Genomic DNA, 25,370 nt, shown 5'->3' with positions numbered 1-25,370 from the left:
TGCTGATTCAATATTACCAGGTGGGGCCAGGGCTTGTGCTGCAAATTAATTGCAGAGCTCTCTACTTGCAAAGCACTGCTGTCCCAGTGCTGCAGCTAGACCCTGCTGGGGTGTACAGGGGCACTGCACAGATTTTAACCTGTTAAAGCCAACATGTTCAGTCAGTGTTACCCATGAACCACAGGCTAGAAGGAAAACAAGCAAAGCTCTTCTGCAAGGATTATCAGGAAATCTGGAGGCCCACAGTGGAAAAAAGCTCCCCGTGATAGCTCTCCTTATGGAGAGAAAAATAAATAAAGAAAGAAAACTATAATTTTACTATTTGCAAATGATTTTTTACCTCAGACTTGGTAAATGAGCGTTTTGCCTCTGTCCGTGTGGAAGCTCTGCAAGAGGATTTTCCACAGATGAAACTCCTGTCCGTACTCCTGGAAAAAATTAATGGTCCTTACTGCACCACCTTCCACTACCATGAGGTATTGCCTCACTACACCTCGTTTTTCACCTGTGTACTAAGCTGGGTTTCCCACCGCGGAAAACTCTGTATGTGTGCACACGCATGTCTGTGCACATACACGTACCTCTGCGTGTGGGTGGTGCACCCATGTCAGTGCATATATATATATATATGTGTGTGTGTGTGTCTGTATGTTTGGTGCACCCATGTCGTGCACACTCACGCACTGAGCACATGTGCAGCAGGAACACCCGCTCGCACACACGTGGCGCACACAACACCACGGGCCATCCTCACCCTCCGGGGCACCGCACCCCGCTATCGCACCCCGAGGACACGCGTGTGTCCCAAAATACACGTGCCCGCCACCCGAACCGGGCACCGCCGCCCCCCTCCATTCCCCGCCCCGCCCGGGCCGCCCCCTCCGGCTCCCGCCCCCGTGCGCCCAAATCCCGCCGGGCCGCCGCCGATCGTCCCTTCCGTGCCTCCGCGCCCTCCTGCACCCACCGACGGCGCCATGGCCGCGCGGCAGCAGCTCGGTAACGCGGGGCGGGCGCTGGCCGCCGATGGCCGCGGAGAGGGTGTCCGTGAGGGGTGGGGGGCTGCCCCGCCGCCGGCCCCGCAATGGCCGCCGGCTCTCCTCGGCAGGGCGGCCCCGGAAGGCGCCTGAGCGGAGGTTCCCGCGCGGTGTGCCGGCGGCGGGCAGGCGCTGCCCGTGTCCCCCGGGCCGGGTGTCCCGCGTTCCCGGGGCGGGCCGCTGCGGGGCTCGGGGAGCGGGAGCGCGCTGAGGCGATGCGGCTCCGCGCTGGGCGCCCTGAGGCCGCGGCCTCGCCTGAGGAGAAGCGCGAGGCTCTGGTGCTCCCCTTCCCCTCCTCAGGCGCCTGGCGCCGCATACACTGCTAAACTACGGAACTTATAAAAGCTTCACTCGCTTAATCCTGTCGTTTTCTCTGTTCCACTGTTTAAACCCAAACACTCGTGGTCTTCCCGTGTGCCAGCTTTACTCAGCGTCTCTGACAAGACCAACCTGGTGGAATTTGCGAAGAGCCTGAATGCACTTGGCCTGGGTTTAATTGCCTCCGGAGGAACAGCCAAGTCGCTGAGGGATGCTGGCTTGCCTGTCAGGTACACACACTCCCCTGTACATCACTACCAAAAATGCTCGTTTGGGCCCGGAGGTTACTTAAATTGTTTTTTTCTGTGAACAAAAGTCGTTGAAAACTGATCTGAAAGTAAGTCTTCCCTTCCCCCCCAAAAAAAAAAAAACCAAAACAAACCTGCCCCAAAGCAAACTTCAGAACCTTCTTATTCAGGGGTCTGTTGGCTGAAGCTGAGGAGTGTTACTGTGCCGAGAGGTGTTGGAGCTTTTTGTTGGGATGCCTCGTCTGCCTTGAGCCAGCTTTGTTTCCATGGGGCAGTCTGTTACCTTGCTGTTCATAATCTGCCCTGAGTGCACCTCCTCACAGCCAGGTGAAAGCTGACCTTTGCCTAGTCCTGGGACAGCACTGATGTGTGAGGAACATGTTAAAGCTCACTGGAGTTCATTGGTCACAAATAATTTTCCCAGCACAATCACTTAATGCAGACAGAGCCTTTAAGTGTTGTGCATCCACTGTTAGAAAAAGGTCAGGTACAGTCACTGGCTGTTTTAGCCCATGGTTCTGGGGAAATTTGTTCTGGTTTCTTCCATGCTGTGATTTAAAAAACAGCTCTGGCCAAAGAAAAATGGGTTTCAGTGCAGTGATGAAAAAAATGACAATTATTTGGCAGGACAGGTGACTGACTCAATTTTTGCTCCCCGTGAACACAGTGGGTGGCTCTTGGGACACACCAGCACAAATCTACATCACCCCCAGAGCTCACTGTTACCCAGCACTTGGTTGTGTTTCTCCAACTTCTTTCCTTGGCTGTGCTGTCAATGAAGCCTGAAGCAAAGGATGCTCACATTTTGCCTTCCCTCATTATTATTGTTATTTACCACCCTAAACAGTCACAAGGAGTAGTGAAACTAAGCTGGGAGGAAGAGCACCTCCACACGGCCTTCCATTCTCTCTCTACAAACCATTCTGACTTGGGGTTTGTTTATCTTGGTTATTCCAGTGTGTTCAAGAAATAATTGCACTTCTTAGCTGGGTGTGACCCATGAACTCTATTTCCATTCATGGGAAAAGCATGTTGTTGTCCCTTTGGCGTAGGTGGATTTTGTAGTGAAATTTATACACTTTTTTTGGTTTGGGTCATTCAACCTCTAGATAAAGTCAGTGTGGCACATCTGTTACCCTGCTGTTTTCTTCTTGGGCAGAGATGTTTCAGACCTGACAGGCTTCCCTGAGATGCTGGGTGGACGTGTGAAAACCCTTCATCCTGCAGTCCACGCTGGTATGTGTCTGCTAATACATTTTTCAGTCTAGAAGAGGGCAGGGAGGGTGGGAAGGAGGAGTTGACAGATGTCTTTTTTAAGGGTTGTGTGGAAGAACCGAGTAATGAGAACAGATTTACTCCAGGAACAGAAGGAGAGGTGAAAAGCCAAGGGGTGGAGAAGTGCAGGGTGGCTGAATTACCTCCTTGTTGCTATGCTGGCGTCTCTACAGTTAGCAGAGCTCTCTCCCCGGGGCTATGAGTAACAGAGCTTCTCTGTGAATGCAGAGTCAGCTGCAGACGTGCTGGGGCAGGGAGCTCCACAGGGTTTAACCTGTGGCTGGGTCTGGTGAGCAGCATAAGGAACACAACAGCGCAGGCTTTGGGGGTGATTTCGGCATGCTCTGATGTTCTCTGACTCCTCTTCAGCAGGGAGGGTCTCTGATCAGTGGTCTGTCAGCACATTAATCCACCCGCTCTCTCATCTCCTGTTGTTGTGCTTGAGTTACCTCACGTGGAACCTGTTGCCCATCGTATGTGAGGGCTGGAGACAATCTCCCATGACCCTAAAAGCAGGACTGTGCTGTTCCTTACACTGTGCCACCCTGTCACCCTCGTGTTTCTCTGAGTTCCCAGACCCCACCAGCCACCTGCACTGCTCATTCTCTCTTGCTTCTCTTGTCTCAAAGGGCAGGTGCCCTTTTTCTCTCCCATGAAGTCCTTAATGATGGTTTCAGTGTTTTAAGGGTAGCAACTGAGTGCTTAGAAAGTACATTGTTGAGGTTGCTGGTCAGTACTTGGAATGCTCTAGGATTTGGCCTTCAGGGAAGAACACCTGTTAGTGTGGAATTTGAACAGCCAAAGACTCCCTAGAGTGGAATAAAGGAGCAGGGGCTGAGGGTGCTGTCTGAACTAGAATGAAAATGTTACTATAGAAAGTCTCTGAGGAAAAAAGCACAGTGTGAAGGGAGATGTTGAATTAAAAACCTGTTAGTTATTTAGTTCTTTTTTAATGAAGATGTTTTTTGTAACTAGGCATCTTGGCTCGCAATATTCCAGAGGATAATGCTGATATGAAGAAACAGGATTTCAGCCTTGTAAGGTAAATGTTGGGGGATGTGATGCAATCCATCAGTGATCAAAAACCAGAATTAGAGCCCAGTCAACACCAAGGAAGGGGAGCAGTAGGGATTGTAACATGTACACACCAGCAGATCTGCAGTCTCCTTTCTTTGCCCTAGCAGGACATACAATGTATTTAAAAGTATAATTTTCTACAGGCGTCTCTTCACCATTTGGAGCAAGAGAAGACTAAACTGGGAAGGTTACGTTGGGGACTCGGAGGTCTGAATTTCTCCTGGTTCCCTGGGAATTCTGACACGTTACACACAGTCAGTGTAGGGCCACGTTACATGTGTTGCAGAGTTGAGTTCAGTACTTTGGGAGCTGGCTCATCTTCCCTCAGGTTGGTTCCACGTGTCTGATCAGATGGCAATTCCCGATTTTGAAATGCTTGTTTAGTAAATATACCCTTTGATATTTGCATAATGTTTACTGAGTTTCAACACATAAATAAAGAATAGACACGGAAAGTAGGTCAGGAACACGGCGTTTGTTCAGACAGAAAACACACAGATAAGAGACAGAAAACTTAAAACTTTGCGAGATGTCTTGGGAGCAAGTGAGCTGCACCCAGAAACTGAAGTAACCCATTTTGTGCACTAATGTACCAAAGATTTATTTCTTTTTTTTTCAGTTTTTGTTGGAATGTGTTTACTTGGTGCAGTCACACAGGGTAGTTTGGGGCTGTATGTGACTAACTGGTGTTAACATCCAACTACTGCTTGTGAATAACCAGTTATATGTCAGGGAGCAGCTCCTGGTTCAGAAACAAATGGCTGAGCTGGATGTAGCAAATTGTAGGTGTATCCAGGGTGGGAGGTACAGTATGATTGTGGGCCAGAATGCATCTGGAGTTGTAAAATTACTTTTAAAAACTGATGGATGGATTTCTGGGCTGAATTTGAAAACCTGAAATTTAAAACCACAGGAATCCTCTTAGATGGCTCAGCAGTGGTGGCTCTTCAGATCATGCTGCATATTAAAGCAGGCTCTGCTGAATTGCAGGGGGAATAACGTGCCCTTACATCAGTGACTTATTGTGCACTTGCACGCAGACTGATAATTTGGATTCAGGTTCTCTTGCAAAAAGCAGGAGTAGTTGATCCTCAGCAGGACTGTCTTTGCATAGTTGCATAAAATTTGCATATCCAAGTCAATGAAGGAAAGCCTGATATTGGTTGTCTTGGTTTGCACAGATAAAGCATTAGCGGTGTTAAAGTCCACAGATTCCTGATGGTTTGCAACAGGTCAGGAGCATGAGTGGATTGGGGGGAAGGGGGCATGAGAAACAGAAAAGAAAATAAAAGACATTGTAGGAAATTTAGAGACATGAGGGGTTTTGAAAGCCATACTGGAAGCTTATCATCCCTTCTGCTGGAGTTCACATGGAGTGGGAACAAAGGAATGTTATAAGTTTGGACGCAAGGGTACTCATCACAGCAGTTCCGTGCCATACTGAGCATGCCTTGGAGTTTGATACCTTCATGTACTCAGATCAAGAGAGTAAATGAATTCTCTTGGATTAAAAACCCTGTTTGTGAAGGTCAGAACAAATCCTGCCTTTCACTGCAGTTCCTGTGGCTCTGGTAGGATGGGACAGGCAAGTTATTACATCATGCTTGCTGGAATACAGACCTGCTTCTAGATCAGATGGAAAAACTAATTCCAATAAGGTCCAGTCTTGGCTTGAGAGGGAAAAGTCGATTTTCTCCCCTGCTTTCATGTGCTGCAGAAGCTTTATGGCATTTGGGCTGCACACTCAGGTGTCATATGTTGTTGGTATTTTAAAAGTCCAGAAGGTGACATGTAGGTCATTTTCTGCTCTTGGAAAAGTTGTGGAAAATTAGATTGATTGCACTTTGTTTGCTGTGGACCTTCCCGGGGTGCTTACTCTCTTACGAGAATTGGTGGATGCCCATTTGCAGTACTGCTGAGAGCCCACTTTGAAGGCCTTTCAAATGGCTCAAGTGTGGACTAAAATTACTAAACATTTATATTCAGGCACATGTATTTAAAGAAGCTCTTCCTTTAATCTGATTGCTGTAAACTGTGGTACTGACATGGTTTGATACACAGAGTTCAGTTACATGTCCTAATGCACTGTACCATCACTTGCCCTTGGGCTGAGCACCGTTCTTGGCCACAGGATTTTATGCTGGTCCCTGATCTGAGAGACGACCATAAAATCACTGGTGATATCTTGGGCTTGCCAAGCCCAGTTTGGCCCTTTTATTTCTTCCTGGATAATCCAGTTTTCCCCTTCAATTCTCAGAGTTGTAGTGTGCAACCTGTACCCCTTTGTGAAGACTGTATCTTCTCCTGGTGTGACTGTACAGGACGCAGTGGAAAAGATTGATATTGGTAAGTTAAAGGGAGAGCGATTGCTTTCCAGACAGACTGTATGCTTCTGAACTCTGAGTGGTCTCAGTTCTTCTCTTTTTGTTTGGTGGCCTTGCACACCTATAAAGGAAGTCTGCTCAAGAGCTCAGGAGCAGCAAGGAGCAGACTGAAGGCATAGTTGGGTAAGCCTTGTTGCTTTTAAGCAATTAAAATGGCAATAACAGGCTGGCAAGGCGTGCTGCATGGGGGGAAGTCATGCACTGCCCAAAAGGAGCCTGAGGGCTGTGCTTGGACAGGCCTAGTGGACCATGCTTCCTACTGAAACATGGAGAGCAGACTAAACCCCTTTTGCAGCCTGACAGAATAATAGAAATTTTAAAACCATGAACTTTGCATAGCAAAGCTGAAACTACTGAAAGTGCTCTGAGGGTGGCTGAGAGCTTCACTGCAGGAAGCCATTGCAAGGAAAGGGGTTGGTCTGAATATGTGGGAGTGTCCTCAGGACCTGAATTGGGAAGCATGGACACCTGCATTAGCATGTTTTCTCTTGCTGCTATTTATTAACCCCAAAGGCTTGCTGTTCCTTCACTGCAGCATCTCTGCTTGGCAGCCTGTGAACAGTACAGGTGCAGTTTTGTGCCATGCAGTTGGATTGGGATTGGATTTTCTTGCAGTAGTTTAGTCCAAATGATGCCTAGCAGAGCTCTCTATTAAATGTTTTATGGAGTAATGCTTGCTCTGCATGAAGCAGTGCCAGCCTCTACTTTTCCTTTGCAACAGCCTAGTATCTTGTATGATTTAAGGAGTTGCAATAGCAGTGCAGTCAGACTGAAGGAAGAAGTGTGGCATTTTATCTCACACAGAGGACCTGGGCAAGACTCATTATTATTTGCAGAGACATTTGGGAACCTCTGTTGTTTGGCAGCGTGAAAGCAAATCTTTCCGCAGACCCCTGCCTGGCCCGGCGTGCAGAGGATGGTGGTTAAGCCATGTGTGGGGACAGCCATCCTCTTTGGGATGTGGCTGTGCTGTTCGAAGAGATTCTTGCCCCATCTGCTCATCACAGCCCACATCCTGTTTCCTCGCCCCTGCAGCTGTGCCTGGCTCTGCCAAGGCCAGTCAGTGTGCACCTTCAGCAGCAGATTGAGTCAAACTCACCAGCCTTGGGCATTTTGAAGAGCATTCTCACTCTCTGTGCTGGAGAGAGGGGACACATTCATCTGGCACAAAGGATTGATGGTTCACATCTCTTCTTGGCCTCAGCCATGCCTCCTGATTGTGCTGTGTCCAGGAGGGAAGTGCTTCACGCCTGTGCCCCTCTCTTGCAGGGGGAGTGGCCTTGCTGCGGGCAGCTGCCAAGAACCACGCCCGTGTGACAGTCGTGTGTGACCCTGCAGACTACGCTGCCATAGCTAAAGAGATGGCAGCATCGAGGGACAAAGACACTGCCATGGAAACCCGGCGCCTGCTGGCACTGAAGGTTGGTCACATTTTCCTGCCATGAAGGGCTGGGCCAGGCTCATGTGCCTTTGGCTCTTTACCTCTTTAAACACCAAATCCTCTGTAAGTTGACGTTTCTAAGTTGACAGGTGTTGCCCATTGTTTCCCCAGGCCTTCACCCACACTGCTCAGTACGATGCAGCCATCTCTGACTACTTCAGGAAGGAGTACAGCAAGGGAGTGTCCCAGCTGCCCCTGAGGTATGGCATGAATCCTCACCAGAGTCCTGCACAGCTCTACACCACGAGACCCAAACTGCCCCTGACAGGTGAGGCCTCAGCTGTGCTGGCCAAGAGGGAGCTCTGGGATAGCTGGGAATGGAGGTGGTTGGACATGTCTTTGAAATTGAAAGACTGTCGTGTACCTTAGTCAAGGAAGGACCAGCAGTGCCTTCACAGCTGCTTTATTACTGAATGGCACTAACTTAGCAATTAAAAAGTTCAGCTGTGTGAGACAGGAAAGCTGCTCTGCTGAGCCCCACAAGACCAATTGCAGCTCTGTGTTCTCTGTCAGTGTAGGATTGTGTGTCCAAGATACTTTGAACAGATTTGTGTAGTGTACTTTCTGCCTGACATTAGATCCAGATTTTGCAAAGGAAAACCTTGTCATCCTTTTAAGATGTTTTTCTACTTGCCATTTTTCCTTGTTTAGTATCTTCCCCATTTTTTTTGTGTGTGTCCCTGTTTACTCTGCCTAGAAATCAAGCTGTTTTTCTCTAGGTTTGAATTGGTTTTGTTCTTTTTTTTGTCTTTCTTTCTTTGATGGTTTTGAGCAGGGGGTTGTTACCTTGGTTTTGTAGAATGCTGCTTCTGCTGATGGTGGCAGCAGGAAAGGATACTAGTCCCACCTGCAAATTAGAGACAGGTCTGGTGTGTCTCTCTGCCATTTTACAGGGTGTGCCACTTGCCACAGTAGTGAGGGAAACCCCTGTTTTGGAGGGAAAGTCTGGCTGCTCTTGTTCTTGAGACTGCTTTCAATGTGTGCAGGCATTGTCCTGCTGAATAAGCAGTGTGGCTTTGTGTTGCAGCGTTTTCCCCATTTCAACTCTGGGACCTCTTAGGAAGCTTTTCCATTCCTGCACTGGAGGCTGATTTGCTTGCAGCTCTGCCTCCCAGTATGGCAGCAGAACAATGCTATGTTCACTGCTTCTGGATTATTGTTAAAATGGTCTTTTCTCCTCCAGTCTCCTGAAATGCTCACAGTGCTGCCATGTCAGTGCGAGCAGTTCTTCTTCCAGGGCCAGAGCAAAGTGTTTTGAGAGCAGACTTTTAAATGGCCTTTACTCTTGGTGTGCATTTCTGGGCACTCCACCAGTTGCTGAGGAGCCAGGGTCATTGAACAAGAACAGTTTATAGTGATTTGAGTGCTTGCTGGGAGAAATCCTTTGTGCTGGCTCTCCAGGTTCTGGGGAGAGGGGTTTGCCTGCTATAACGTGTTCACATGCTGTGTTTGCAGTGGTGAATGGCTCTCCAGGCTCTGGGGAGAAGGGTTTGGCTACTTTAACGTGTCCCTATGCTGTGTTTGCAGTGGTGAATGGCTCTCCCGGGTTCATCAACCTCTGCGATGCCCTCAATGCCTGGCAGCTGGTGAAGGAGCTCAAGCAGGCACTGGGCATTCCAGCCGCAGCCTCCTTCAAGCACGTCAGTCCCGCAGGTAGGGTGGGATGTGCTCCTCCCCCGGCTGTGTGGGCAGGTCCTGGGGCAGGCAGCAGCAGTCTGAGTGCCCTGGCTCGTGTTTCCCACTAGGTGCTGCTGTTGGAGTTCCGCTCAGCGAGGAGGAGGCCCAAGTGTGCATGGTGCACGACTTCCACAAGACCCTGACGCCCTTGGCCTCTGCCTACGCCCGGAGCAGAGGTGAGGGCTCCAAATGACTGCGGCAAACCAGCCTGTCCAAAGAGCTGAGCTCGGGGCTCAGCACCTGAGCAGCATTCTCACCTCTTCCCTTTGCACCACACTCCTCCTCCAGAGGGGTTTTCTCCATGAGGATCTGCCTGGTTGCCTATCAAAAGCTGCTCTCCAAGAGAGCAGCCCTTGTATACTGACTGTTTCAAAGAGCTAAAACCACTTTGGATTCTGTTCCTTGGTGAATATAGAAGACCTGTAAGATGATACATTTGTAAGTTTAAATGTGTGATTACACACACACACACACACACACACACACACACACACATATGTGGGGCTTTGACTAAAGGATCTGGGTGAGCAGTGGTGCTGGTAGCACACTCATAATTGGCGTGCTCAGGAATATTTAACTTGAGTAGAGATGTTTCTGTCTGGTATTTGATGGCGGTTTTTTTAATGCTTCTGTATGGCAGAGCTCACAAAAGAAGCTAAAAAAAGTGGACAAAACCAAGTTCCTCTGCTTAGCTGAGATACTTTGCTACGTCTCTCATTTTCCATGGCATTCCTAGAAAAGCTGCACAGATTATAGAAAACAAGGCAAACTTGCTAAGGAGCACATTGGCTTGGATTCATTCTTCACAGACCACCTTAGAGTGTTGCTGTCACAAAACAACTGCATGATTGCTAGAAAAAGAAACCCTTAGAATGGCAGGGACAGAAGAATTGACCTTGCTGAGTAGTGGAGCATTTGTGATGGGAATTGAGTTCACCTTAGCTATGCCATTAAATACAGAAAATACTTATTTAAAAAAAAAAAAAGAAAAAAGTTGCTACATTTCTGGGTCTGCTTTCTTGCAGGAAAAGCCAGGTGGGAGCATAGCCATCTAAAAGCTTTCTTCTTTTTCCAACTGTCTCCCATCTAAAATCTTTCTGTGTGATCCTTGCCTCTCCTTGTCCTCTTGCCACCAAGGGTACAGCTGAGCTGCTTGCAGTGCTGGAGGTAGTCATTAGAGAGTTAGAGCTTTGACAGAGGCAGTGAAGAAGGAAGAATATCTGAACTATGGGAGTATTTAAAGGTCCATATGTTTGAGGTAGGATTTTTCATCCTTCTTGCTTTTATGGCCTCTTCTTTTTTTTGTTATTTTTGCGGTGGGATTAAATTCTTAGCTCTCATAGCAAATGACTGGACTGTAGGAATGAAGAGTTTTCTTTGTGTGATGCTGTAGTTTGATAAAGGAGTGAAGTCTGGATTTTTCAGGTGCTGATCGGATGTCCTCTTTCGGTGACTTCATTGCCCTGTCTGATATCTGCGACGTGGCTACTGCCAAGATCATCTCCAGAGAGGTTAGTGACAGCAGAAAATCATTCTAGGGTATCAAGGACAATCACTCTAGATGCAGCCATTGGTTTGTAGCAGCCTTTTCACTGGAAATCAACCTATTTTACCTGGAAGACTTTTACTGGTTTTTGTAATTTGTGTAATCTCTGATCTGGAGTGCAGAATTTACGCCAGTCTTTTGATGCATTTGTTTTTCCTACCTATTAACACCTGGCTGTGTGCTAGAGCCTGTGAAATAGCAGAGCTGGCAGTGCTGCTTTCCATGAGATGATTGCAGACCTCTGGAAAGAAACCCTGGTTAGGCTGTCAGAAGTTTCTGGTTGAGCAGATGTCATGGGAGAAGTAAAGGGCTGGAATGTTGATGGGCAGCCCTTTGCTCCAGGTAGAAATTTGGACACAGGTTGCTACCTACCAGTTACAGGTAGGGTCAGCCACTTCCCAGGCTGTGCTTTTTACTTAGAATCACAGAACCTTTTGGGTTTGGAGCAACCTGGTCTAGTGGGAGATGTCCCTGTCCACAGCAGGATGGAATGAGGTGGTGTTTTCCAAACCAAACCATTCTGTGATTTTATGATGTCAAACAAATGAAAGAGCACATTCAGCTGGTTTGTGAGGGTAACATTTGCTACAGTGCTGCTGAAAACTGTAAAAATCTCACCCACACTGTAAGATACAAATGTGAAAGTTGTGTATCGCTTCGTGGCACTGATGAATATAAACTCTCAGTTTCCATGCTCTTAACAGCTCTTTTGCCAATGGTTTTACTTCCTCAGGAGTGTCACTGTTGAAATAAGAATTTATTGGTTTTTAAGGCACGTTTACTGTTGAGGCTGAGAAGTGGGGATGTCATGGTCAAGCTGTTTTCCCCCGGAGGAGGATATTAGTTATTAGTTCTGTTCTGCTTGAAGTGATGTGGGGTGCTTTTTACTAACCCCTGCCAGGAGCTCACAGTGCTCTGCTGGTTTTTGTTTCCATAGTGTAACAGTGCTTTTGCTATTGTAGGATGCATACAGACCCCAGGAGAGGTGTGTGTGCCTCTCTGGGAATGGCAGGTGGAGCTTTTAGGCTTAGCCCCCCTTCTCCTGTGGAAGCTGAAATCTGTGTGTTGCAGGTGTCCGATGGTGTGGTGGCTCCTGGCTATGAGGAAGAAGCTCTCAAAATCCTTTCCAAAAAGAAGAATGGTGCTTACTGTGTCCTCCAGGTTTGTACCCCTGCTCCAGTCAGGGATGGAGCTGGAAGCACAGACACTTTTGACCTGAGATGATGCACCTTTACATGCTGCAGCCAGCATGCTTGTGAAGGAATATTAGTATTATGTGGCCAAGTCAATGTCAGGTTTCCTTCCTAGTTCCTGCAGTGATTGGGACTTCAAAATCACCCAGTTTTGGTGAACAGGACTAATAGATCACAGATTGCTGTCAGGTCCTATTTCTGCTGCCTCTGAGAAAAGAACTTCACGGTAGCATCACAGAAAGAAAATGCAAGGCTTAGCTGAAGTTCCAGTTGTAGTGTAGCTGCCAGGGGAGCTGGAGAAGATGGCTCAGGAGCTTCAGGCAAGAAGGAATGAAATTGCAGACAGTCTTGGCAGCTGATTACCTCTGGAATTAATTAACTGCAAGGATGAGGTCGTAGTGGTGAAGCCTGTCTCTTCAGGGCTGAATGCAGAGCAGTGCTAAGGAAAGTTGGCCTAAAACATTTCAGTGGATTAGGAAAACCACATAAAAGCATGTGCATGCTCCTGTTTAGAGCTGGTCACCTCAGTCTGGGTTGTTTCCTGTCTGAAACCTCAGCTGGGGCCACCGAAATTCTGAAAAAGGCCTTGCACGGGTGGACCTGAGTGCAGTGTCACAGTTGCAGTTAACCTGATCCCTATATTGGTGTAAGTTAATTATGCTTCCAGCTTGGATGGAGATGTGCCCCAAGAGTGCAGCTCTGGAAATAATCACATTAGCTGTTCCCTTGAATGCCACAGAGGGGTGGGAGTTGTAGCCTGAGGCATGTAGGAAGCAGCTCCAAATATTTCTGCCTTCCTTTGGAAGGCTGGAAGACTCTTGTGTTTTTCCCCTTTGTGTGCAAACTGGAAGACTGTAGGTTTTGGGCTGAAAGTGCTTTATTGGCCTGTCTTTGGCTTTCAGATGGATCCCCACTATGAGCCCGATGACCTGGAGGTTCGAACCCTCTATGGGCTGAACCTGATGCAGAAGAGGAACAACGCGGTCATCGACCGGTCGCTGTTCAAGAACATCGTCACCAAGAATAAAAATGTGAGTTTGGGAGATAAATGTGCTTAAACACAACGTGGAATGAATGAACTGCTGTGCCTTCATCAAGGAGGTCACCACTGGGCAATTTTAAGAGCTCCTAAAATTTTTTAATGAGATTTAACTGGCTCTTACCAAACAATGCAGCGGACTTTCTGGACCTAATATACTTGGGTAAATCAGGATAGCTTTCCTTGGTTTAGATTCCTTGGAGGAATCAAAGAGGAGCTGGACCTTTCCCATTATTTCAGACTACCACAATATTTGTAAATACTCTTTGTAAACAAGAAGCTACCGTGTGCAATTTTTAATGGTGAGACAGCCATGTGCCAGGGATCCATCACATATCCTGACTCTTTGTTTACATCACCCTTTTGTGTGCACTGTGTTGTTTAAACTCTGGTCTGGCTGCTATTGCTCAGCAATTAGAGCCCACATCACCAGAAAGTTTTCAGTGATTTGTTTGTCTCTGATCTCGTTCTCATTAAAAAAACAGATGTTAATGAGCACATGATTAGTCATGGGCTCAGAAGCAAGTTCAGACATTGAGGTAATAAAAACTGTTTTCATAAATTAGGAATGGAACTTAAAAATAATACAGATTTTGGGAGCTGTTCTAATTGCTGTGGTCCTGGTGTTTGCCTATGAGCACATCTGATGACAGTAAATGCAGAGGAGTTTTCAGGCTTAAGGCCAGTGGTAGAACCTGGTGAGATTGAGTCTTACCCCTGAGAGTTGGGAGATCAGCTGCCAAACCAATCATTTATGGGTTTTAATCTAAACAAAATTTGCTGGTAATTGAACAAACCAGGGTATTTTTAGCTACCTTGTTCTGCCTGTGTCTGATTCAGTAACTGTGAGGGCTGGGGTGTAGCATGGCTGCTCCTGGGTGTCAGGGTGGTGTTGACAGTGGTGTTCTGTTCCAGCTGCCCGAGGCTGCTGTCCGAGACCTGATTGTGGCCAGCATCGCTGTCAAATACACCCAGTCCAACTCGGTCTGCTACGCCAAGGACGGGCAGGTAACTGCAGCAGGGCTTTCCCCACCCCACTGCTCCCAGGCTGCCCTGGCAGGCCTGCAGAAGCCTCCAGCACACAGGGAGCTGCTGCACAGGGCCGGAGGAGCTGCCCTGGACAGCGCTGTGCACAACAGTTGTTCCTCAAGAGGCTGCTTCAAAACCTTGCTGTCATTTTTTCATGGTAATGGCAGGGCTGGCTCTTGCATTGGTGGGGATGGAAAAGCTCTTATGTGCTTCTGCACTATGGCCTTGAGTAATTTCTTTCTAACTACTCTGTTCTTTCACGTCATTTTTCTCAGGGAGTCTTGTAGTCAGTGTAGAGCCTTAGGAAATTACAGTAGATTTCACAGCTGGATTCTGACTGTCCAAATGCTTCTTTATTTTCACTTTTTACATAGAAAGATGGGATATGCTTTCTTTTTTTCACACCTCCAGGGCAATAAAAATCTTCTGTTTTTCCTGATTATGTTTTTTTTAAAAAACTGATGATGGGTGCTGGAATTTATAGGGGTATTACCAAATGTGTAATTGAGATTATGAATCATACGGCCACAGAGTGGTTTGTGTTGGAAAGGACCTTAAAGCCCGTCTCATCCCACCCCCTACCATGGGCAGGAACACCTTCCCCTGGCCCAGGTTGCTCCAACCTGGCCTTGGACACTTCCAGGGATGGGGCAGCCAAAGCTTCTCTGGGCAACCTGTGCCAGGGCCTCGCCCACCCACACATGGAAGAACTTCTTTCTAGTATCTAACCTAAATTTCCCCTCTTTCAGTTTGATTCTTGAATTTAAAAAAAATCCTTTCTTTCCAAGTGATCACCAGGCATTTGGCCCAAATCAGCTATCAAGAAGTTAGTGTAAATGTAATAGAAATTGTATTTTTGCTCAGCGGATCATTCTTGTAATGGTGCTGTTTAGCATGGACGTTTTTCGGTAGGCACGGATTATTTAAAAAAAAAGACAGGAAGAAAAAGACAAAGAGTGGTTTTGAGCTGTAGTAAATCATAAATCAGCAAAATGGAGCAAAGAGTGAACCCTGCAGGTGGAGACTGAGATTGAGCTGCAGTGCTTCCCTTGCATTGGCACTGATCTGTTTTTGTCAGGTTGTTGGTACAGCCTGAAAATGCTGCAGGGCTGTCTCACAGGACTTCCTGGGGCTGTGTGGTTCCTCAGAATATGTCTTTGGAGAGCCAGCATTTGTCTTTTATTCTGCTTTATGCTGGTTTTTTTTTTTTTCTTTTAAATGATTCTCTGCACTCAGCAACGTTAGATTTCATACCCCCAGAACAAAGGTGTCGCTGTCTTTGCTCCTTTTCCCTCATCACAGCAGCCATCTCCAATTTCCCCCGTGCATTTGCAAGTCTGGGCTGAGCGTGGTGCTGCAGATGTTTCCAGAGTGTGTGTGGTAATGGATGTACCACATGGAAGGGAGAGGGCAGGAGGGAGCAGGGAGAAGCAGCCTGGGCAGGCAGGGGTTCAGCTGGCTGGGCTGCAGGGGTGGCTTGCAGATTTTAATCAAATACATTATGGAAAGCAGCTTCCACATTGTTACACTTCAAATGCTCTTCCAGGATCTGACCTGGTTTGGGTTACGTGAGCCAAGTCTGGCGAAGTCCACCTTGCTTTCAGTCCCATTGCTTTCGGTTTTCCAGGGCTTATTTCAGCCTCACAGCATCCCTAGGAGATGGGGATGCCTAGGAAAACTCTGGTGTATGAGACCTCCGAAATGTTTAACAGCTTGGCTCCACTGGCTTCAGGAGTGGATCAGCCCCTCCAGTGAGGTAGCTGTGTTACTACTTCCTAGGAAAGTGTGGAGTGGGAAGCATTTCTGGACCTGAGTGTCACTTCATTTGCAGGGAGCCAGCTGCCACTAATTGCAATAAACACTTCCACTTGTTCTGGCTGACTTTCAGCTTGTACCACGCTGATTTACACTTGCTTTAATGACACCATCATGTTTTAAATTAGCAATTTAAAATTATTCTTTCTTTATTCTCTGTACGGTAGCATAAAACAAACCTGTTAATTTACCTTATGCTTTCCCAGTGACTTCACTGTTTTGTTTGTCTTCCCAATGGTCAAGTCCTTTATTAGATTTTTATATTTCCAAGTGTCTTTAGGGTTTTTATTTTCATTCATTATCCAGGGTAAATCTGAGTAAACCCAGAGCAGTCTGGATTGTTTTGCAAGAATCCTTTGGGCATTATCCATCTCATCCACTCTGTGCTGTTGCACAGCATTCCAGCTATGGAGTGTGTTTGACTCTCCTATGAAGCAAAGTGTTTTATTCAAGTAGTTCTTAATTTTCACCCAATCTTTTTTCTATTTAGTGATAGATTTTTTTTTTCTACTCACCCTGTGCTGCTGTCTCCTTTCACTGCTCACACTTAATAGGCTCTGCTTAAGCACTTTTGGATTCCCAGGAGATTAAACTCTGAAAGAAACATAATTAATTTTTGCGTAGGAAAAGGGGGAATGGCTCCTTTGTGGAGGATTTTGAGGTTTCAGCTGTGTTTTTGTATGGGGGAAGGGTGCCATGTGGGGCAGGGAGAGATGAGGTGTAGGAAGAAGGATTGTATAAAGTGAAAAAGGCAGGGAATAGGTACAGGCCAGTGTGAGGGGAGAGTCAGGTACAGGTCTAGAGGCTGCATTAAGCAGAAGCTCAATCTACTCATTTTTTTTTATCTCTAGACCAGAAATTCCAGGCTGGACTGAGGAAATCTTCCCCAGCAGCATTCCATCAAAACCTGTGGTTTTAAGAAAGTCAAAACAATGGCTTGAACCTGTGTTGCAGATAAAATCTCTGTAGATTTGGGGATGCTTGTGAAGATGGTACAGGCTGCATCACTTTGATCAGCTGAAGTACAAAGTCCCTGCCATTTTGGAGTTGTTGAATACAAGCCACAATTTAGTTATTAATCTCTTGACAAAATGTAGGTCACAAAAAAGTGAAATACTTTGGTTCACAGAGGAAAGGAAAAGGCTCTTTCAGAAAGGTTCTTGGGTGCTGACAGGTAGCAGAACACCCTATTCCATCAAGGAGTGCCAGGCCACAGCTCACAGGGGTGTAATGAAGATGAGGCACTGTTCTGGCTGGGAAAGGGCACAGAACATCCCAAATGTCAGAAACTTGGGAATGTTTTATGGTATTTTGGCCCCTGCTAGCAGCAGCCAGTCCGGTACTCCACAACATCTGCATCCCCAGCTAAAAATTCCTGCCTTAGCCTGGCCTTGCTAGTCCCACTCTGAAGGGCTGGGTGGCAGTTCCTGGTGTGCTGTGGGACACAGCCAGCCCTCTCCTTTGTGCAGGGAGGGAGGATAAACCCCTGTGGAAGTGATAACACACCAGTGTGCAGCTGAGCTCCTTCAGGGTCCAGGGTCCCCTGCGAGTTCTAAGTGGGTGTGTTGGGAGCAGAGGCTGGACATCAGCAGTGTTTGTCAGGGGGAAGGTGCCACTAAACCATAAGAAACTTTGCATCTGTTCAGTGTTTGTGCTACCACCAATATCCCTGTGGGTTTCTTAGGCACTGATGACTTCAGTTATGGCTGCGCAGATCATATCTGATGGCTGCCCAAGCCTTTCATTTGCTCCTTGGGGGAACAGGATCCAGCAGAATGTTTTATGGTTCTGGTAAGAGGTGAAGTCACTGTGTCTTGATGAATGGGAAGACAAATGACTCATTCCTTTGAGGGCAGCCTCTGACTTATGGCTTTACCATCTGTCCCAGTCTGCGTTGGGAACTTGGAGGCACTGGCCAGCACCTCAAGCCTCAGCACTGTGTCCCTGGAGAACAGTCTGGGGAACAGCTCAGATGTGGCTGAGCAGGAAATGATGGGAGAGACTTTGTTTCCTGTCAGATCTCCAGATTGAAATGGAAGCGGGACCCACAGGATGGACAAAAGTTACCAGCCCAGGTCTGCCGTCCCTGGTGGCTGAGCTGAGCAAGTGCTGTATTTTCCTGGCAGCTTCCTTGAGATAAAACCACTGTGTGGATTTTGCTTATCTGTTAGAGATCAAGCACAAGTGTTATTAAAGAGGGTTAGCAGCAGCTATCTCAAAAAGCCTGGATTCTGGCAGATGGCAGCACAGGAGATGTGTGGTGGCTCCAGGGCCTTGACAATTCATGGGATGTAATGGTGCCACTGACCAGCATTCCTGAGTGAGCAGTGGGGTTACTTTCTTACCAGCCTTGCCAGACGAACTGCACCTCTCAGCTGATGTGGTTAAGCTGTGTGTGCCTGACTCAGCGGAGAGATGATGGTGTTTGGGTGACCTGGGCTCAGACATTAATGCTCTGACTGAAGTGCCCTTTTCCAGAAGGGGCAGGAAGCCAGCCAGCTCTTGGCAGTCACATTTGTTTCTGTGACCTGCAGGATTTTGTTTTGCCTTAAAAGCCGTAACTGTATCACTCTCCTGAGGTTAAGGGTTTGACTCTGATGGCTGGGGCTGTGTTATTTAGAAGGGTGAAAGAACAGACGTGTTTCGAGCGTGACTGTCAGCTCAGCAGAGCTGTGGAAGTTAGCAGTGCAGACAGCTGGCCCTGTAACCAATTTACAGCATCAGGGATGCAGGCATTTCCCAAGTTTTCCCTGCTCATTACCTACACTCTTCAGCTGCATGGGTGAGGAGCAGCTAAATTGTGGGAGGCCGTTCTTAAGGGCTTGTCTGGAATGCAGCTGTGGTGGTGATCTCAGACTGTGCTTGGTACCCCTGTGCTCCAGGTCATCGGCATCGGCGCGGGGCAGCAGTCCCGGATCCACTGCACGCGCCTGGCTGGGGACAAGGCCAACAACTGGTGGCTGCGGCACCACCCCCACGTGCTGGCCATGAAGTTCAAGGCAGGCGTGAAGCGGGCCGAGATCTCCAACGCCATCGATCAGTACGTCACCGACACCATCGGAGAGGTGAGGGCTGCTCACAGCTCCCCCTGCAGCACAGCTCTGCCAGACGAGGTCTTTGTGCAGGACTTATACCTGGTGTGAGTGTTGTAATGGGTGACCCCAAAGAGCTGGGGGAGCCTGGGTCCTGGGTGGTGATCCCCCAGGGTCATTTACTGGCCCTGTGGCAAAGTGTCCTGATTTGTCCCTCCAACACTGCACCCACAGCCCTGGGAGCTGGAACCTGCCCTGTGCCTCAGTGAGCAGCTTGGCTTCAGCTCCTGGTTCTTCCCAGCAGTGAGGATGGGTTAAAGCTCCAGCTGATGTTCCAGTTCTCCCTGTCCTGTCAGTGGCACCTTCTCACACAGAGCTGTTTGTTTGTGTGGCATTTCAGATTCTCAGAATCTTTCTGACCTCCCTGTTACAGGCCACAGTGAGACAACAAAATAGTATGTCCTTTTTAAGTATCAAAAGCCAAGAGCTGGATTAGGGACCTTGTGAATCACCTCGTGAGCAGTTGCTTGTTTAAGGGGGTAAGAACTGGAGCAGTTGCTGTTTAAGAAGGTGAATCATAAACTGAGCTGCTGTTGGTCATGGGTAAAGTCATCTACCAGATGCCTGCTGGCATTTATGGAGCAGCACACTGCAGGCAGAGCATCTTGGAATTGAGGGAGAGAAGGAATCCTTCAAGCCCTGTGGTGAGGAGAAGGAAGGAGTTAAAAGGATGCAAGAAGAGCTGATGGTGGTGGTGTGTTTTAAACGCCCTGGTATGAAGTTCCCAGCAGCAGAAAGCCCAGTGTCAGAGGGATGCCATCACTCATCCCCCTGGCTGGGATGGAGCCGTGTGCTCTGGGGCTGAGCTGGCTTCTTGTGCCTGCAGGATGAGGACCTGGTGAAGTGGCAGGCCCTGTTTGAAGAGGTGCCCAAGCAGCTGACAGAAGCAGAGAAGAAGCAGTGGATTGCCAAGCTGTCTGCTGTGTCCCTCAGCTCCGATGCCTTCTTCCCTTTTAGGGATAACGTTGACAGAGCCAAGCGGGTAAGGTCATGGCAGGGCCAGGAGGTTGGGGTGGCTCCAGGGGAGTGTCTGTGCAGCTTGAGCTTTTCATTTTGTGTGCACTGCTGAGCAAAATCCCTGCACTAGGATAGCAGATCCTGGGAAGGATGTTGCTGATGGTTACTGGTCTCACATGGACAGTAATTATCCAGTCATTGCTCAGTTTGTAGATTTGGGATGAATAGGGGATTAAAGTTTATTAAACAATTTAGGAATATCAAGCCAAGGCCTGTCACTTCCAGAGAAACCATTTTAGGGTTATTTCTGAGCAGCAGGGAGAACTTCCTGCTCCCCTGAGGAGCAGCTTTGGGGATGGAAGCCTTCATTCAGTGGGATGTGGATATAGGACTGGGACTGCCAACTCCTTCCAAGGGGGATTTTGGTTTTCCATCCTCTGATCCTTCCATTCCTCCCTGTGTGTGCAGAGTGGAGTGCAGTTCATCGCTGCCCCTTCGGGCTCGGCTGCCGATGACGTCGTGATCGAGGCCTGCAACGAGCTGGGGATCACCCTCATCCACACCAACCTCCGGCTCTTCCACCACTGAGCCCTCTCTGGCCACAGCCTCACCAGCAGCCAGGACCAGAATGTCACTGGTGGAACTGGGAGGCTCCTGCAGCCTGTGCTTAGCAAGAGCTGGTCACTGTGAAGAGGCCTTCCCCCATGTTAAGGGAGAAGGATGTGGCACAAGTTGGCTGCCAGTGTAGAAAATCAGTGTCTTTTACAAATAAACATACAGTTGTTAGCTATGTGCAGTCTGCGTGGTCCCTGTCACCCAAATTCTGTGTCCTCAGGAAAAAGGTTTCTTCTTGAAGTAGGTTTTATGGTCCAGACTCTACTAATGCATTAGATGGCCTGTGCAATGGTGTGAAAGCTTGGCTTCTGCTCAGCTTCTCATAGAAGATAAAGATCTGAATTGGGGCGGTGGGGGTTTTTCTGAGTCAGCAGGTGCTTCTAATCCATTATCCTCTTCCCTGTGGGAGAAGGGGGAGCAGGTGCTTTGCAAGAGGCACTCTGTCCTACAGTCTGTGCTTTGGCAATTGCCATGTTGCTTTCTCCAAGGTGAAAGACCCATTGACAGGCCTGTTCCCATACTGGCAGCAGAGCAGAGTCCACAGCATGGAATGGGGGAGGTGGCCAGAGCCACTTCACTTCTCCATTGTCCGCAGTTAGCATTAAGCAGATTTGAACTCTTGACTGGGAAAAGCAAAGTGAAATTCTGGAGCACAGTGAGAGGAGTGAAGGATGAGCCCAGACACATTTTTGCTGGCAATCACTGTGCCTGTTTTCTTTTTGGTTCCACTTTATAAAATCTGTTCAGTTTTGCCCAGGAGCAGCCCAGAGTTTTTCAGTGAACACTTCTGTGGGCTCAGCTCTCAGCTAGTGCAGAGCAGGGAGTGTCCATGTGTGCCCTGGGCTTGAGCTGGGCTGCCCAGGTGGGAGATGGACCTGGGAGAGGGGAAATTCTGGGTGTGCTCTTGGCTCTGCTGCTGACTTGCTGTGACTATAGCCATGAATTTGTTTTACCTGATTGCCTGTTTGATCCAGACTGGTTCAAATGGAGCAAAGCAAAGACATTTCCTAGGACATAGGAGGTATTCAAGACTGGTTTTCCTTTAATGCTGTCATTTCATCTGCCCTTGCTCCAGCCTGAAAAGGAGCAGACTCCTCTTTTCTGATCTCTCCAGTGGATTATTTCCAAGTGACTGGATTACATGGGACAAGGTAGAGAGCATTCTACTGTTTTGGTATGGGTTAAGACAGCAATCCAAAATAAAAAATGGTCCATTTCTTCCTGGCCCCTTTGCTGTGCTAACCCCCACCCTGGCCTCTGACTTTCCTGTGCTGTTACTTCCCATGAGCTGTAATTGCTTGGAATTTTCCTTTAAAAGTTGGGGGTTGGGACTCTTCCACAGAGAAGAGTCCACAATGCTCCTTCATGTGTTTTCTGTCCCACTGTTGTGGCTGTAGCTGGCACAGACCCTGCTGTGAGGTTCTCTGGGGAATCTCTCTGTCCATTCTTTACCTGCATCTTCTCTGGCTAAACCAGAGACTGGCAGTAAGAATCTGGCAGCTCCTGTTCTGTGTATTCCCCTGATGCTTTGTTTGCTGTCCTTTGGGCACTGTTTATTTACTGAAGGAAGTTAATAGGTACTGACTGATCTTCCAGGCGAGATCTGCATGAGATAGGAAATGTCAGCCTAGGGTGATACCTTTCTAGGGCCTGTCTGCTGTTTTGCTTGTGCTGCATGACTTGTACACAACATCTCAGCACCTGTAGAGGGATGGTTTTGCCGCCTGCTGTGCCTGTGGTAAGGTTAAAGGACAGGCAGGAGTTGTCAGAGGGGGTAACTTGGACTGTTTAATGTCCCAAACAAGAGTTCTTGATGACCCTGCCCCACTTGAGTGGATAAAGGATGATAAAAATCTCTGGTCTGGTTCCAGGTGTGAGGTGACTTCACAGGAATGTCTCTGGGAATGGCTTGTCCCGTGGGCTGCAGTGACAATTGCAACTAGCCTGGCACCTTCCTCCAGAAGGAAGCTTCTCCTGAAGCTGTGAGAGTGGCTGTAGGAAAGGGCTGGGGTGATGGGTAAGAGCCCCTCCTGAAGGCTGCTGCTCTGCTGGCCAAAGGAAGGACTTCTCCCTTGGATGTTTGCAGGGATGAAAAGGGGCCTGTGAGCTCTGCTTGGTGTCTGTGTCCCAGAGGAAAGGGAATGTTCCTGCAGCTGATGTGTTCCGAGGAGCAGCTGCTGCCAGGCTGGGATTTGCACCATCACTGGCAGGCCCTGTGCTGGCAGCACAAGAGCTCCCAAAGCGTGGAAGTGAACGGAGAGCAGGGAGGAAGCATTCTGGGCCTTGGCAAGCAGTAACAGAGGACTTGTTTCTCCAAGCCACCAGGGGACTTGACCCTGGAGCAGAGAGCCCTGAGTGGTTGGTCCTGGGCTCTACCCCAAGCTGAGCAGACAAAGCCTGTGGAGATGTGCCTCCTCTTCTGGAGAACTGCTAAGGGCTTAAATTCTGCAGGGTTTGGCACTGCTGTGAGCACCTTGTGCTTTAAGGCATGGACAATCCTCTCTACAGGGACCTTGGGAAAATGTGCTGTTGAAGTGATTTTATCTTGAAATGCTCCCTGTGGGGAAGGGAGATGTTTGCTGCTGGTACAAGTGATGTGACAGAGGAGAGGAGGTGGGCTATAACTCCTCTTCAGTGTATCAGCAAAGTGAATTATTTACCATGAAAGGATTGTTGCAGTTGTTCTCTGGTCCAAAGTATGTAGCCCTCACTTGGGAAAACCAGTCTAGTTTAATGGGAAATTACTCAGTGTCTCTGTCTAGGCTAGTTCTAGTTCTCAGGTTTTATAAGGGACTTGTTTGGCTTTTGAACACTGCGGGGGTAGAACTGACTGCTGCTGTAACCACCCCACTCTTTGCAGAGGTTTGGGGTGCTCTGTAGATAGCAATCCCTGACAGCAACTGCCACATGTCAAGAAGCCAAACCATGTTTTCATGTGATGCTTTATTGGATCCAGAGAATCCCAGTGACTGGAGCAGTACAGTGCATGTGTAGCCAGGGGAGGGGGCTGAGCAATCATGACAGGACCTGTCCTGTTCTGCGTTTGCAAAGGCTGTACAGGTCGTGGCAGCGCAAGCAAAGGGACTCACTGCTGGTTTGGTTCACTCTAATCAACACTGGCTTTGTTTGCAAAAGGGTTGTGAGGAGCATTTTTTTTACCTCCCTCCCCACCATGAGGTAGAAGCACAGGAGACAAGAAAGGGGCCTGTGCCTGTAACACCCAGGCTTAGACCCAGTTGGTGCCAGCTCCTGCTGGGTTCTGAATCATTCAGCTTCACAGGTTTGGATATTCTGGCAACTGTGCCACTGAAAGCTTATTTAATTCTGAAAGCTTATTTAACTCTAGGTATGGAACCATCCCTAGCTCAGTTCATCAGCAAAAGCAGGGGCTGTTTGCCTTTCCCTCCCTTCCCTGTTGCCCCAAAGCAAGCCTGTGCCTCCTGTCCGGGCCATACCTACCCACTGTCTGCGCTCTACAGGGCCAGGGGTGCAGCTGAAAGCCTTTAATTAACAAACTGCTCTACCAATATTCTCTTGAGGTTTACTTCACTCTTCTTGGGCATGTTTGTTCCATCTTGTGTCAAGGCAATGTTACTCCAGCTCTGAATCATCCCGCTCAGAATTATCCAGCTCAGAATTATCCAGCTCAGAATAATCATCTTCATCCTAAATTCCACGGCAGCAAAGAGAATCCCTTAAACTGTATGTCTGGTTTGTAAATCTTTTTATTAAAAGAGTTGGTTTTTTTTCTTTTCCACAGTAGTAAAGCTTTGGCACTTACAGTATAAAAATAATCACTGATCATAATTACACCAAATTCCTCTTTGTCAACTGCATACTAAGTGTCTTCCATACATTTTATTCCCATATAAAAACACTTGAAGGTCAGGGGAACAAAACTGATAAATAACAGTATGAGATATAAAGATACAGCTAGAAAAATACTAGGATCATCAAGAAAGAATTAGGACTGTGCATATTTTAAATATCACAGTGATTGGATTTGCTGTTCCTATCTTATTGCTGGCTGCACGCTTATGTGAAAGCAGAAGTGTTTGGTGGACTTTCCTATCCCTAAACCTCAGTAATGTTGTACTCAAATGTTCTTGCATAGCACAGGAACCTTGAATTTGTACACCCTCCCTCCCCCTCAGTATTTTGATCCCCCACCAAATCTGTGATTTACCACATCTCCCCCTCCTCTCCATTTTTTTTTGCCCCCTTTAAATTTGAAAATATTGACTGGAATTCAACACTTTGAGCAAAACCAAGACAATTGCTATCAATCATGAGAAAGTCTGAAACACTCCAAGAGTGGCGCTTGGAGAAGCTGTGAGTTGAGCTTAAGCTGGGAAAATGGCTCCAGAGCAGGGGCCATTCTCACTAGATGCAGTTTTGCTAGCATCACTCCAGTTTGGATGGTAATCGTGGCACATAGGGATTTATACTTTGGTTTGTCTGTTGCCATGGCCGCAAGAAGTCTTGCTTGATGTTACTGTCCCCGTGGATGTTGTGTGTCTGCCTGTACATCTAGGGGCATGAAACACTCAATGGGGCAGTTGACGTTCTGTCAGGAGGGAAGGAAATCCAGTTAGAGCTCTGTCCTGGGTGTGGTTTGTGCTGGGAGCTG

General features: G+C 47.9%; 2 protein-coding genes across 4 annotated transcripts in view; one reads left to right on the top strand and one right to left on the bottom strand.

The window, feature by feature from the left end:
* Nucleotides 1-880: 880 nt before the first annotated feature.
* Nucleotides 881-20,875, top strand: ATIC (5-aminoimidazole-4-carboxamide ribonucleotide formyltransferase/IMP cyclohydrolase). The gene is made up of 16 exons (XM_082284636.1): nt 881-996; nt 1,456-1,582; nt 2,760-2,836; nt 3,851-3,917; nt 6,210-6,298; nt 7,606-7,757; nt 7,889-8,045; nt 9,305-9,430; nt 9,523-9,630; nt 10,880-10,965; nt 12,072-12,161; nt 13,096-13,224; nt 14,148-14,240; nt 18,959-19,141; nt 19,995-20,150; nt 20,594-20,875. The coding sequence occupies exons 1-16, from the start codon at nt 975-977 to the stop codon at nt 20,711-20,713; spliced, it is 1,782 nt and encodes a 593-aa protein (XP_082140762.1). The 5' UTR covers nt 881-974; the 3' UTR covers nt 20,714-20,875.
* A 3,404-nt stretch (nt 20,876-24,279) lies between these two features.
* The window catches only part of FN1 (fibronectin 1), a gene marked incomplete at its 5' end in the record, with an annotated part of 51,364 nt that continues 50,273 nt past the window's right edge, over nt 24,280-25,370 (bottom strand). For 2 of the 3 annotated variants that reach the window (XM_082284601.1, XM_082284600.1), the window contains one exon: nt 24,968-25,307. In XM_082284601.1, coding sequence (XP_082140727.1) covers nt 25,233-25,307 — 75 coding nt within the window. In that variant the 3' untranslated portion in view covers nt 24,968-25,232. Of the gene's footprint in view, nt 24,407-24,967; nt 25,308-25,370 lie in introns of those variants that run through there. The other variant, XM_082284599.1, reaches the window with a different exon arrangement.

The sequence above is a fragment of the Coloeus monedula genome (assembly GCF_965178545.1).
Source record: "Coloeus monedula genome assembly, chromosome: 7".
In the NCBI taxonomy this organism is placed as follows: domain Eukaryota; kingdom Metazoa; phylum Chordata; class Aves; order Passeriformes; family Corvidae; genus Coloeus; species Coloeus monedula.
The sequence above is the reverse complement of the archived record's forward strand: the minus strand, read 5'-3'. Positions and strand labels throughout refer to the sequence as shown.